Raw genomic sequence first — 14,188 nt, 5'->3', positions numbered from 1 at the left:
CATCTATAAATACCTGAATGTTACAAACAATGAGAAATAATAATTAATGTATGTAATCTGAAAGTATAGGCAAACAAAGCTCAGAGGAAAGAGGGAGAATTGACACATTTTTGTATGTGTGGTATGTAGTTGGTTGTAAAAGGTTACCCAAGAAATTACTGGAAATACCCTATTTAAAATGATGATATTTGAATGGAAAAATTAGTCCCAAATGACACTTCACTGTGTAGAAAACTGGTATGTCTGAGTCCTCCAGTCTTCACTTAGCAAGTCTTTAACTCACTTCACCTGGTGTAACACCTTTTGTTGTTACACCAGGTGAATGATGTAATGATCTGTTTCTAGCCTGCCACAGTATAAATAATTATTAAAATAGTATTTCTTTTTATATTCTATATATTATAGTAATATAAATCATTATTAAATCCTCATCAGTATTTCTGAACTGTGAAATATTTAATGACATTTCAGTTCAAAAGCAAACAATTTCTCTGTAGATGTTAATACCTTTTTTCTGCAGCATGGCTCATAAATGGCAGTAGACAGGGAAAAATGTTGTTTTTCTGCATTGACATTTTTTGCAACAAATCCTCTTCTCAGGAATTTCATTGTTCACAAGGGGGGGAAATTAATCTACAAAGAAGCTCAGCTAGTCGTAATAAGATGATTATTATACATCTTTATATCCCCCTTCATTGTTGGTATATCTTAATTCTTTCTTTAAAACTGTGAAAAAGAAAATCAAACCAAATAATCTGTCATTTGTGGGTTTGGTATCTAAGCATAAAATGCATCTAGGCACTTGTCGTAGCATAAAGTGCAGGGAAGATTTCGTTGTTAAATACATGACTCCTTCGTGGCTCTTGCGATGCTAACGTCACTTCTTTAAATCTTTAATGATGTTTTGAGGCACAAAAAGCTGCCAACAGTCATTGTTGACATCATTGAGGCACAAAAAGCCAATAGTCATTGTTGACATCTGTAACTTAGTTTAGTAAGGGAGTACTAATTAATATAGTGTGTATCACTGCTGTATTAATATACAGGAACTGCCTAAGTAGCTCCCTCATTGTGTGATGTTTCATAGTCACAGCCCTCTGTACATTGGTCTAATTAGTACTGTAGATTCCCAACATCATTTATTATTTGATTAAAATGTGATTTCTTTCTCAGATTCATCAGTAATATCATCACAATGCCCAGACTCTTGTATTCCCCTTCCTTCCTTTCCTCACAATGCACAGCAACTCACTTCTTTCATTTTTGGCACATCATAATTTAATATTTACCCGCACTAGCTTGGTACCAAAGGAACAATTATTTCCTAATCACTTGCCTTCGGGGGGTTCTCCACTTGTGTCTGGGGAAAAAGGGCAGTTTGGGAGCGTGTCTGTGTTTCCTTTGTAAGGCCAGCCCTGTTGTTAGGGCAGGGCACTGTGTGTTGAATTCTAATGCCTGGGTGCGAGAGCCAGCCCGTTTGGAAGTGGCAGCGTGGGAGGGAGGGAGGTGTTGGCTGCGGGCAGCAGAGCCCCAGCCTGGGGCTCCCTAGGAGTGAGGAGCTCCGGCAGCTGGCCGGACCGTGCCCATGGGGAACACAGCGCTCAGCGCCGGAGCCAGGGTGGAGCTCCTCAATCCCCCCAGTACCCACCAGGCTGCTTTGCTTTGCAGCCAGCCAGTTCAGGTACCTTTCCTTTAAATATTTATCATTTGCTGCCACAAAATATTGTCCATTCAAAAGCAGGTTGTGGTATCTGTGCAACAGAAGTGTATTGGCGTTGGTTTTTATGTGCATTCGGTAGATTTTGTAAGATTGTTTAAAATTCACGAGTGCTTGTAATAGGTCTTATCCTGGATTGACAGAGGACTATGTAACAGAGGTAACTGTTCATGTATGGAATATTTATTTTCAAGGAAAATTGTAGAAAATCTTCAAAGGTAGCATGTTAAGATATACTTAAACCACAGAGAAGGTACCTTTAGTTCTGGTACTAAGGTTTTGATTTTAAATTAACACTGGATTAGTTATCTGTCTCTGTCAAGACTATAATAAAGATCTTTTGGTGCAATCCATCACAGGGCTTTTGTGTTACACACTATACCTAGAAACTGTTAACAGGGAGACTAGATTAATGCAGAGAGAAAAAATGTCATCAGATAAAACATAGGTCTCAAAAAGCAATTTCAAGTTCCATACTATGTTATGCATTAATACATTTTTAGCCTTCGGGGAAAAGAGAAAAACTTGTAATCAAAAATTAATTTAAGCATTCTTGGCTGTACCTAAATTAGAACCCGGGATACTTCCAAAATTGTTATTAATCAAATGACCTGACAGGAGCTCACTAGGAGAAAGTTAATGAGTAAAGGCTATTCTGAATAATATTTAGTAATGCTGATAAGAAATTTTGCAGCTCTTTTTCTAATTTTACATATAAAAACTTAAAGTATTTCTATTTCGAGGTAGCCATATGTGTCTGTACATGTATGTTATGCATATACTCCTTATTTTTTAAATTAACTTCTTCAGAAAACCTAATAGAAATACAAGTGCATGAAGTCACTATTTTTTCTTGATTAATATCTTAACAATAAAGTGAGATGTGGTTTCATATGACTTAAATATTTCTCCATTAATATATGAACACATTTGTCTAATTTCATTAATTTTGTGGTTTTTTGGTGGGTTTTTTTTTGTTTGCTTTTTGTTGTCGTTATTGTTTGTCTTTTTTTGTAAATTATCATTGCAATTTTTGCTGGTTTGGGTATAATGATTCTCATCTTTTCTGTGAACAAGTAACAAGTTTGATTTTATAAGTCTTCACTGTAATTTAGTGCTATATTGGAAGGAAAGAAATTGGTGATTACTATTTTGTGCCTTAGGGTTTGGATTTGAAGAATGCAATTCTATTCTATCCAGTTTCTGGTTATTTACTGTTTTGTAACTTTAAAATATAACAGGTCATTAACAGATTGGGTCATCATACCTGTAACAAAAGTTTTAGTTCAAGATACTAAGAAGTAGAATTATAAGGAAAACTAAGCCTAAATACCGATTAACTCATATCTAACATCTGGAAATCCTTAGTGGTGTATTTTAATTTTTAATACACCTAGGTGAGTTTTTTTCATCAGAAATTTTAGCCTTTGTGTATTCTGTATTTTTTATGTTATATGTATTTTGGAAGTAAGCTGTTATAAAAAAAATTTGATTACAGTTTTCTTATTTCTATTTTTGCTTAACATACCCAATGTGAAGGAAATTTGTAAGTCTAAATGTTTCTTGCTGTAGACATGCTAAACTGTCACATCTTAACTTTGTTCATTGAATTTTGTCTGTAAGCCAGAAGTGTAACTGGCTTAGTGCCTTATTGCCTCCAGCAGTCCTGCTGTTCAGAGTAGGTAGTGTTGAACCTGATTTGTTATAAATGTTTTGGTTTTTTTTTAATTTTTCCAATAGCATTTTGATTTAAATAACTTCTTTATTAAGGTGAACAGAGATATTTTTACAGTTATTGGCAAGACAACTGCAGTAATGATGGCCGGATTTTTTTTTTTTTTTTTTGGTTTTGCTGTTGATTTGATAAGGTTGACATGAATGATTTAAAAGACAACATAGTAAGATGGAAGCTGTTGGGAAGGTAGTGAAAAATGAAGGAAGTAACATTTGATGCTTAATAAATTGACAAATCAATAGGTACTTGTTTATATTCTGGAAAATCATAGTTGAAAACAAAGGAAAAAACTTCAGTTATGTGAAATCAAGCTGAGTTTACCCTTATAAGGGTATAAAAGGACCTGTCTTGAAAAGCCACAATTAGTAAGCTGGTTCACTCTGAATTGTTTGTGAATTCCATGTCACTCATAGGAATTCTGCTTAAGGTTCAGGATGAGATTTGCAAAATCCACATGCTGTTTATTTCACCCTAATGCATTTTGCACCTGTACTGGGGAAAAGAAACCAATATTGACCTGAATATTCTCTCCTTGTATTTAGGATACCTTAAGCTTTTGCTCTGTACATGTCATCAGAGTGAAATTTTTCATGAGGGTTTGAAGAGAGGAGGAGAGGGGAGGGGAGGAATGTATAAATGATGGTGATAACCTCCACCACCTGCATACTGGGACAAAAGGGGCCAGAGGCAGCCTGAACAAAACACAGGTGGGAGGAATTCCTTACAAGTGAGTGGGGACACTGGGGAAAGCCCAAAGTTAAAGAGCTGGTTGTAGCCAGTGTGGAAAGGTAAATTATTTTCCCCAGCAGAATGGGAAATGATGTGCAAGCCCTGAGGGCTGGACTCACGGGGTGGGGAGTGGTTGCTGCCTGCTGTGATGGTGTATTCTGTTACACAGAGCTCATTGACTTGACCCAGATTGCAGCTTCACTCGCTGAAAATGTGCTGGTGTTTGCTCTCAGACTTGAGGTAGCCCCTGTAATAATGAGCAGATACGTCAACTTTCTCCTCTGAAATGTCGCTGCTGTTTCTGTTAATGAGGTTGTACTTGGTGCATTTCTACTGGGGAGTTGTATTTTGCACTGCTGCCCATACTGAGAGCTCTGCTGACACTGCCAGCACCAGAGCCATCTCAGTCACGGTGGCTATTTAAGATTTTCTTGAAAAGCTAATTTATCACAGATAAAGCTCTTAAAAGTCAGCATACAAATTATTAATCTCTCAATTTCTTTCTACCCATAGCTTGCCAAAACTGCTTTCACTTTGACAATACTAATTCATGGTAGTCACAAGCTACATAGGGCTTAAAATACAGCTTTTTCTTTTCCTGTGTAAAATATTGCCCTTTTTTTCATTTGTTTAGCTGAATAAATATTAAACTTCTAAATTTTGACAAGGAAGTAGATGTTGCTGTAGCTTGTGTCTGTGATCAAATCCAAATGGATTTTCAAATATTTTTTTGTGTGCTTTAAAGATGAGTATGTGGGTATGTGTGCAGGTGTGCATACAGGCATAGGGGAGGGACTGTAGTCTTGTGATACACATCTGAGAGAAAATTGGCTGGATGGTAGTAGCTGAAAAATAATTTTTTAACACTCTAATTATGCCTTAGAGATTGAGTAGAACTCAAGGTCCTACCCGTATTTGTGACTGTGCTCTCTTTTCTGCTTATCTGATGTGACAGATGTGCTGATATGATTACAGCTTGTTCTATAGGAGGAAAATACTAATTGCCCCAGACAATTAATACAATGCAGAAGTCAGTCAATATTAAATACAGAATAAATATTGCAAATTAATTTAAATATATTTTATAGTTATATGAAGTAGGTTGGTATTTGCAATCTATTAATTGCTATCCTGCTAATGAAATACTTTCCTATACAATGTTATTGAGCTAGAGCCTTCAGTGACTCATTGACATATTAATCTATCCCCAAATAATCTTATCATCAGTTCAACAACAGAATATTTAGAGAATGTTTTGAGAGATTGTTGCTGTTATTACTTGGGGAACAGTATTTTTCATATTTGTGACTACAAAGGAAATATGAAATATTTTAGTGGTGACTCTGTGGTTTAATGAAAAAAGAAATTATCAACTTCCATTCTATGCCCTTTATAGGCATTCCTCCTTAGGTTGACCAAATCTTGTGACTAGAGACAGGACTCAAGGAAACAGCATGAAACAGGGGAGGTTTAGATTGGATATCAGGAAAAGTTTCTTCACCCAGAGCATGGTTGGGCACAGAAACAGGCTCCCCAGGGAAGTGGTCACAGCACCAAGCCTGTCTGACTTCAAGAAGTGTTTGGACAACACTCTCAGGCACATGGTGTGATTCTTGGAGTGTCCTGTGCTGGGCCAGGAGTTGGACTTGATGATTGTGATGGATTTCTTCCAGCTCAGGATATTCTATGATTCTATAAACGTGTAACAACTTTTTTGAATAGACAATCTAGTATAGGAGGTCTTATGATGCCAATGATTCATTTTATGCTCGTTCTTAAAGAGCAGTGATGTCAACATCACATTCCAGTAATATATTCCTCATTTATTTGCTTTCACATGTTTTTTATTTGCAATAAAGTCTTTTCCTAGTTAGTTGAAGTTAGAAAAAAATTTTCAAAGTGAGTTGCAGAAGACTGAGATTTGAGGGAAGTGTTCCAAGGTTTTCCATTCTGTGACATGGCTCACAAACAGAAAGGATTTCAAAACTGTAATTTTAACACATTTCTGTTGAATTGCCAATTTAAGATGTCAGTTGTCATCTTGTCAGATCTGAGATGTATCCTTTAAGGGATGTTAAATGCCTTTAGAGTTTTAAAATCGTTATGTTGACTCAGCAGTAGGTGGTTGTGGCCTACTTTGTTGAAGGACACCACTCTGTAGGTGTCTGTTTCTTCTTAAACTTGTACCTGATCTTGATCTTGCAGTGAGAGCTGCAGAAAAACAAGGAATGCAAATTCTTTGCACATTTGCCTTTCATAGTAGAAGAGTGCATTATAAGAGCTTCATCTTTGGATTTTCTGCAACTGGTATGACTTATGATGTCTTGTAATACAGTTAAAAGAAAATTTGCCAGGAGAAGTAGCTTGTTTTTTTTTTAACTTACACAATTCTGATTTTACCAGATTTGTTAACATATTGAAGTTTTGGGTTTTTTTATTAGCTTGTGTATAGTGTAGATGCAGTTAGTACATGATTATGTAAGCAAATATAAAAACTATTATATATTCTATTTGTGTTTCCTAGGGTGGGTGGAGGAAGTGTTAAATTGATTGTTGCATTTGAAACTGTGGTCTGTTCTGCCAGCAGCTGGAACGTGATCAATTAAATGGGGCATATGAAAGGCATTGCTGTTTCACATTGTTAAAGGAAAATTACAAGTAATATTGTAATACTGAGGTCTAAAGATATACTCTAGAAATGGCTGGAAATAAATTTTACTCCATCAAAGCAAGGGCATTCAGTGCTGGATTATTAGCATGTTATAGAAAAAATAATAGATTAATATCTTTCATTAATGCTAAGAAAATAATGACATTTTTAGTAAGGATGAAATGTAGCCTCATCAAAAGTAAACTTTCATTAATAAAAACCATGTGATCATGACATTTCATTAGTCATCTGAAAAAGAAACTGAAGTGAAATTTAATTTTTAGTTAAACTGTGGGGCAGGGTTCATTTTCCCCATCTCATTGTTGTGCTTTCATTCCTACTTGTCTCCCTGTATTCGTTAGAAAACCTGAATCATTACTGTGACTACTGACATCTCAGATTTTTCACAAGCTTCTAGTAAACCATGTAACATTTCTCCACACATCTTGCAATTCTGAAATATTCCTGCAGGAGGGTGATGAAGGGAAGGTGGTAGTTTGTTTCCTACCCCAGTGCTCCCCAGGGCCTTCTCTGAGCACCAGCAGCCGGGGACACTGTCCTGCTCAGAGCCAGGGGCTGTGGGCATGGGGAGCAGGTACCCTGTGAGAGCAGGTTTCTGAGCTGCTGCCAGCAGTGCTGGAGAGCTGTGAGACACAGAAATCTCACTCACCCCTTAAGACCCCTAACAGCTGAAGAGGACTGTGCAACACACTCAACAACTTGCTTTTTTGATAAGAAGTGTGATCAAATGTCATTAAGGCTATTCTTCTGAAAACATTTTAATTAGCTCTCTTTAGTGCCATTGTTCTGCTAGTTTTTTAAGTAATAGGAACTAACTGAAAAGCAACTCGAGCTTTTTACCTAATTCCTGAAAAATCACATATGAAAGCATAGTAGCTTAACAAAAACATTAGGCATAACTGTTATGTACACACAGTTGTACTCTATACTCATACTGGAAGCATATGTGAGGGGGATGAGTTTGTGCCAGCCATTGTGCAACTGAAGTAGCAAAGGGTTTTGCAAAGAAGATTAGAGTTGGCTTCTCAAGTGGATTCAGAGTGCTTCAAAGGATGTATAGGAAGTGGGGCAGAAGAGTTTCAATAGTGGCTCTCCAAAAGACATCGGCATCTCTTTGTAAAGAGGAGTTGCATTTTAAGATCACTATGGAGTAAAGTACTTCCAGTTAACTGAGTGCAAACTAGTGCTACTTCACTGCAGAAGAGCTGCCTCCAAAGATTTGCATGGAATTGCAGGGGAGAGGAGGTAGCTGGGTTTGAGGATTGCCTTGCCCTGCTGCGTTCTGAGCCTGGAAGCAGCGGGGCTGAGGGGAGGGAGAGCTGTGTGACAGGAGAGCTGCAAACCTCTGAGGAGGTGTCATGTAACCTCTCAACCGAGGCATCTGCTTATGCTCCGACAGGCTGCTTCTCTCTTCTGCCTGCCTGGGGTTACCAACACTTTCCAGGGCTTACTTGGGAGTGACATGGTAACAGGATTTCATGATCTAGGAATGAATTTTTCCTTTGCTGCCCCAGTGACTTGAGTAATGCATGGTTTGGGATGGGGGGGAGGAGTGGGGGGAGAGGGTGTGTGCATTTTTTTTGCATTTTGCCTAAAGGATATAAGAGATTGTAACAATGCCTTTTTTGTTTTTTCCTCTTTCACAGCTCTAAAGCTATATAATAAACATAGTGCTTTCAGGTTTTTTTCAGCTTTCTTTTTATGAACTACTTTGGGAAAAATATCTTTTATAGGAGTGAAGAAATTGTGTGAGTACAGTAAAGTTCCATTTGCTGTTGCACACCTGTTGCTCCCTGTGTTGGGATCACTAATTACAATTGGGAAGGAACCATCAAGACCTTCTAGTGTTGCAACAAACTGCAAAGAATATGTGGTCCGTAGTGGACAAATTACCAGCAGGTACTATTGTTGTATAGAGCATCCTGTGGCAATTAGTTTCAGAATTTATTAAACATTGTGTGAAATGCCTTTTCCTTTGTTTTAAGCATAATTAAGTGGTATTTTCCTTTGTTGCCTCCCTTCTTTTGTTTCTGTGGGAATCTGGTAAATATCCTTTCTTTAGGCTTTGCATAGTTTTCAAACATCAGGAATATTTTTGAAGGTGTCAGTTATATCTTCTGTTGTTTGTTTCCCTTCCAAATTAATTCCTCTTTGAAAACTACACCTTTCAGCATACTAACTGCTACCTTTTTTTGTTATACTATGAGTTTGTATAGGACACCCACAACAGCATTATTCAGATATTAGAAAATGTTGAAAGTGTGAAATTTTTCTGTGACAATGTTTATTTACATACTTGTTTGGACCATCTTTAAAAGACTTGTCTACTTGGTATTTATGCAACACTGTCATTAAAGCAGTAATCAAGAAAGGGCTCAACTTTGGAATTAATATTTAATTGTTTCTGTAGAACATTGCTCACGTATCATTTGATGTGTTTCTTTGACAGGGACAAAACAGTTCCTTTATTTTCTCTTGGGGAACCATGATAATGAACCTGTAGTTAAATGTTCATGAACACTTTTCCATTGCTTCTATCTGAGACCACATTCAGATTTGCACTTTTTATTTTATTTGGTTGGTGTGTAAAGTCTAGCTTTTCAGGACTTAGGTACTTGGTGGCTAGAAAGATTTGGGATATTTCTAGAAAATAAAAATAAATAAAAAGCGTAGAGTATTTTGATTGTTCTGTCAAGAAAATACGGGTGGTAGACATGATGTTAAAATGCAATGAATGAGATGCAATCGGATCCTGGAAACACAGAGGTGTTTCTCAGGTGCACTTTAAGGATCCCACCTGGGTCCCTCAGCAATGAGCTCTGGCTCCAGTGAAAGAATATACTCCCAGGAAACCAGGCAAGGAGAAATCTAAGCAGTCTGCGAGGTGAAAGTACTCCTTTACAGTCACCTTTGCATCTTCTAATTCACTGTGCCATTCTAGGTCAGCAAAATTTCACCTCTATCTTATCCTATTATGCAAAAACACCCTCTCAGTTTTGACCAAGTAAGGATAACAGTGGCTAAATATATACTGTAGGGAAAGTGCATTCTGTGGCTCTACACAAAGCCTGGCTGCATCTTGAGTTTTGGGGTAAAACTTCTAAGCAGAGGACAGATGAAACAGGCAGGCTGGGTGGTTGAGGAACTAGGACTGCGTATGGGTTGTGTTGTGGAAAAACTGTTTTCCTTTGGTCTGGAGAAAGTGTAATCTCTTCTGCAGTGGGAGGGGAGAATATAAGTTACACCAACACTAAGTGTATCCATTCTCTGTATGTCAAGTGGGAGTTTTGTCAGAGTGTTACATGACAAATGATGGAAAAATACAGAATTTTGGGGAATCAGCTTTTGGTGAAGAAGCATTTTAGTAAACGAGTCTTAATAAGCAGCACTAATAAGATGAGGGATGTAACTTGCCCTCTGGGAAACTCCTTCCAATCAGTGTCATGGGTGCAGAAAATTATCAGCCTGGGATTCACAGCCTGAGACAATTCTTATGCTGTCTGTAGAACTAGTGAAGACTCTTGATGTATTTACCATTTGAATTTTAAAACTGTGAAGGGGTAGGATTTCTGAGTCCTGGAGAGAATTGCACTACAAGTCTACTGTGGAGACTTTCATATTTAGAAGATGCATTGTTAGGTGAATTAATTGTCAGTAGCAGTGTAGGGAGAAGGGCAACATCTTCCCTTTCCCTACCTTGACTATGTATGATTTAGAAGTGGTGTTCAGATTAGAAGGGTGACTCCTGCTGGTAACATGACACAATGAATGAGTCATACCTACCTTTCAACTATAATCAATGACAACTAGTTCGACTTTGACCTCATAACAAAAGGACTTTTTGTTGGACTTTGCTTGTACTGAATAAGGAAGTAGTCCATCAAGAGCACAATCTTTCTCTAATGGTTTTGGACTGCAGAGATTTTCCTGTCTTTTTTAGGGGGGTGGGAGGGTTAGGAAAAAACAGAAACAGTAAAAAATTACTCGGCACTTCAGTAGACTCTGAATCAGGTAAAGATTTAAAGAGAGAGAATGAAATAATCTTTCTTTGGGAAAAGAAGAAAATATTAAGGTATTCACAGAGCAAGGAATTCTATCAGTACTATGGAGCTGTTTTTATCTGTTAAGATTAGTCAATTTAACTTCAGACATAACCGGAATGTAAAATATTTACAATTAAGATTGTAACAGTACTGTGTCTGTTTTCTTCACAGGTTTGCTGGTCCTCTGATACATTTCAGAATGCCTCTGGTAAAAAGGAACATAGACCCCAGGCACTTGTGCCACACAGCTCTGCCCCGAGGTATCAAGAATGAGTTGGAATGTGTCACCAATATTTCCTTGGCAAATATAATCAGACAACTGAGTAGCCTAAGTAAGTACATTGTCTTAATAGCTGTATTTAGAACTAATATATTTTACAGTCACAGTGTTTGAGGTAGGAACACCTTTTCAATTTCTCTGTAGAAAGAAAGTTGTCACTGGGTCTGGAACGTAGTGCTTTTGTGGGTAGTGTCTACCATGGATGTCTGTGAAGGAAAACTAGGACCTTTTCTAGCAGCACATCTTAAAACACTTCATTCATATATTTCTGTTACCAGTGGAATATGACAGGAAAATATAGCTGGTAATTAATGAAGTCAGTAATTGCTAACCTTAGAGCGATTCTTGAGTAGGGAGTATGACTTAAAGAGAAATATATCACTGGTTGCTTAATTCTCTCTGCTTAAGCCCTTTGTCATGTTGTGGTCATTCAGGAAAAAAGAGAAGTTACCTTTTGAAATATACCCAGAAATGTAATTATTATATAGTATTTGAAATAGTTAAAGATTTTTCTTCCTTCTTCTCCCTCTGTCAACAATTCTACCCTTGGTGCACTTGAGAGGAGTGAATACTTCTCGGGCTGTGAAACTCTGAAGGAGTTTTGCTGAAAAGGCTGATCTCTGACTTGTTTCTTCTTTAAGTTACAGCAACTTAAAAAGTTGTCAGATGAACCAGCATGATCACATTTTGAATTTCCAATACTGCAAGTGCTTTTTAACCACTAGGACGTTACTAAAACTACCAACACATTAAATATTTAAATGTGCATGTATTTACATCTACAATGTGAAAAGTCTTTCAGCTCCATCATTTTCTTAGAGTCATAGGTGATGTAGCCTAATTTGTTGATTAGATTGATTTAATTATTGGCCTGATGATACACTGTATAGTGTCTGTTGTGGCAGCCTTTCAAAGCTGTTAGGGTGCCATTAGATGGAAGACTTAATTGAGGACACTGAATTATGGAATTGGGACAGGAATGCTTACAACACATAAATATGAACATTATTAATATAGCTGCAGCAACAAAGGAAAAAAACTATTTTAATACTTTTCAGTGAACCAAGAGCATATAATATCAGCATGCAGTATATGATCACCATCTGTGGTTTTGCTTCATTCTGCCAAAAACCCTTCCCAAACTAGCTGCTCATGTACTAGGCTTCCCTTCCAAGTCACTGTTATTAATGTTGTATTATTTTATTTTAGTTTGCTTATTTTAAAAATTCTTACTTGATTATAAGCTTCATCTGGGGAATTTGCTTTTGTACGTGGCATGCCAAATATATATTTGGCATTTTCATTTGAAGGTATTATTTGACCCTAAAAACCCAACAGTAACTTCTAACTCAACATCACGGTCTAGGGTTCACCTACTGAGATTCAGCTGCCTTTGCTATGTTTTCTTGGTATACAGATCTTATGTCTGATGTTGTATGTGCTGCTGCTTGTGAGAAGGTCAGGATGAAGCACTACTAGAACAGAAAGAACTCAATTAAGGAAGAAGAAAATAAATTAAGAATATCCGTTGAATGTTCGCACATTTATTACGTGGTCTGCCTGACATACAGCACTGAGAAACACTTGCAAGGGAATGTAACCATAACTATGTATAATTCCTCTTTGTAAAAGCAGTGTGGTTCTTCCCTGAAACATGCATCCATGTGTTTATACCAAGTTTTTACCTAATACTCTGTGTCTATTCAACAAAAACAAAAACAAACTCTTTTCCTACAATTAAAATAGAACATGTTTTGCAAACTAGTCCTTATTTCTCAGCAGTGCTAAAGACTCTTCTTTAAAAATGGGAATCATGTTTCAAAGGTTGGGGTATTTGTGAAAGTATTTTGTTCCGGAATTCTTTTAGCTTTTCTGCCTGTTTATGCTAGGAGCAATACAAATTCAAAAATATTCAGGAGTTCTGGAATAGGAATTTTGTGTCTCATGCTTAAACCCAAATAACCAGTCTTCACTTGGTGTGTCACTGTTAGGGGTGAGCAGCAAGGTCTGCTGACATGCAGATAAATTTTAGTAGTTGCCTGTTAGTCACAGCCAGCAGACATGGTTTTGCAGCAGTCCCCTGGCAACCAGCTCTCTGCAGTCCTTCCCTTTTTGTTTTCCATGGATAATGTGTATATTTGAGAATCAGCCTTTAAGTTGTAGACAAAATGAGCTTTACTCTGAGGGTGGAAACCGCGAGCTGTGATAGGGTCTCGTTTTCTTTAAACTAAAGCTGCTTTTGCTTTTCCTGGTAAAGTTATGCAAATTTAAATGAATGGTCTTTGACCTGATTAACAATCAGTCATCTCTGCTTCTAAGATTTTTCACTTACCTGCCCTCAAATAGAGGATCAATTTTCTTATGGTTATGATTCTTAAGACCAGGCAGTCTTAACTTCTCTTCTCACATGATATAGAGAAAGAATACTGTTGTGGAATTGGAGCCACCAGTACTCTAAACAATACCAGAAGTCATTATTGAGAAAAAATTAGCATAGAGTTTTGTCATGTAAGTCATTGGGTCTCCATTTTTGGAGATATTAACAGCTCAACTGGATTAGTCAAGCAGCTGGATCTAATTGGATCTGCTTTGCACAGGGTGTTGGACTAGATGACTTGGAGGTCTTTTAACCTAAACAGGATTGTGTTTCTATGATCTTGGATACTACATTTAAATAGGATATACAAGCAGAAACAGTACCTATCAAATGACAGGAATTCTGTTTTCCTGTATTTCAGTATAAAATTTAAAGAGCTTTACATCACTATGTCAGTGATAACTACCATGTGTCTCCATGAAAATTATCAAACCTTTCATAGCTTATTTGATGGGCTGCTTCTAATTGTTCAGTTTGAGAAATTTTTTGACCTTTAAAAGAAGTAGAGCTCAAAGGACAAAATATTTATTTCTGCTTTGAGTGATAGTCATTGCCTTTATCCCTGAAGCATGAAAACACGTCAGTTTGTCATGATACAACATACAAAATTGCCAGGAAGTAATTTTTCCCCCTGTA

General features: G+C 37.1%; 1 protein-coding gene across 4 annotated transcripts in view; it reads left to right on the top strand.

The window, feature by feature from the left end:
* The window catches only part of WASF1 (WASP family member 1), an 87,859-nt gene that overhangs the window by 48,102 nt on the left and 25,569 nt on the right, over positions 1 to 14,188 (top strand). For 3 of the 4 annotated variants that reach the window (XM_077175199.1, XM_054629416.2, XM_077175198.1), the window contains one exon: positions 11,067 to 11,227. In XM_077175199.1, the coding sequence (XP_077031314.1) occupies positions 11,095 to 11,227 (133 nt within the window). In that variant the 5' untranslated portion in view covers positions 11,067 to 11,094. Of the gene's footprint in view, positions 1 to 1,555; positions 1,682 to 11,066; positions 11,228 to 14,188 lie in introns of those variants that run through there. The other variant, XM_077175200.1, reaches the window with a different exon arrangement.

The sequence above is a fragment of the Agelaius phoeniceus genome, chromosome 3 (genome assembly GCF_051311805.1).
Source record: "Agelaius phoeniceus isolate bAgePho1 chromosome 3, bAgePho1.hap1, whole genome shotgun sequence".
Lineage (NCBI taxonomy): Eukaryota > Metazoa > Chordata > Aves > Passeriformes > Icteridae > Agelaius > Agelaius phoeniceus.
Note: the sequence above shows the minus strand (reverse complement) of the source record. Positions and strands in the feature narration are given on the sequence as shown.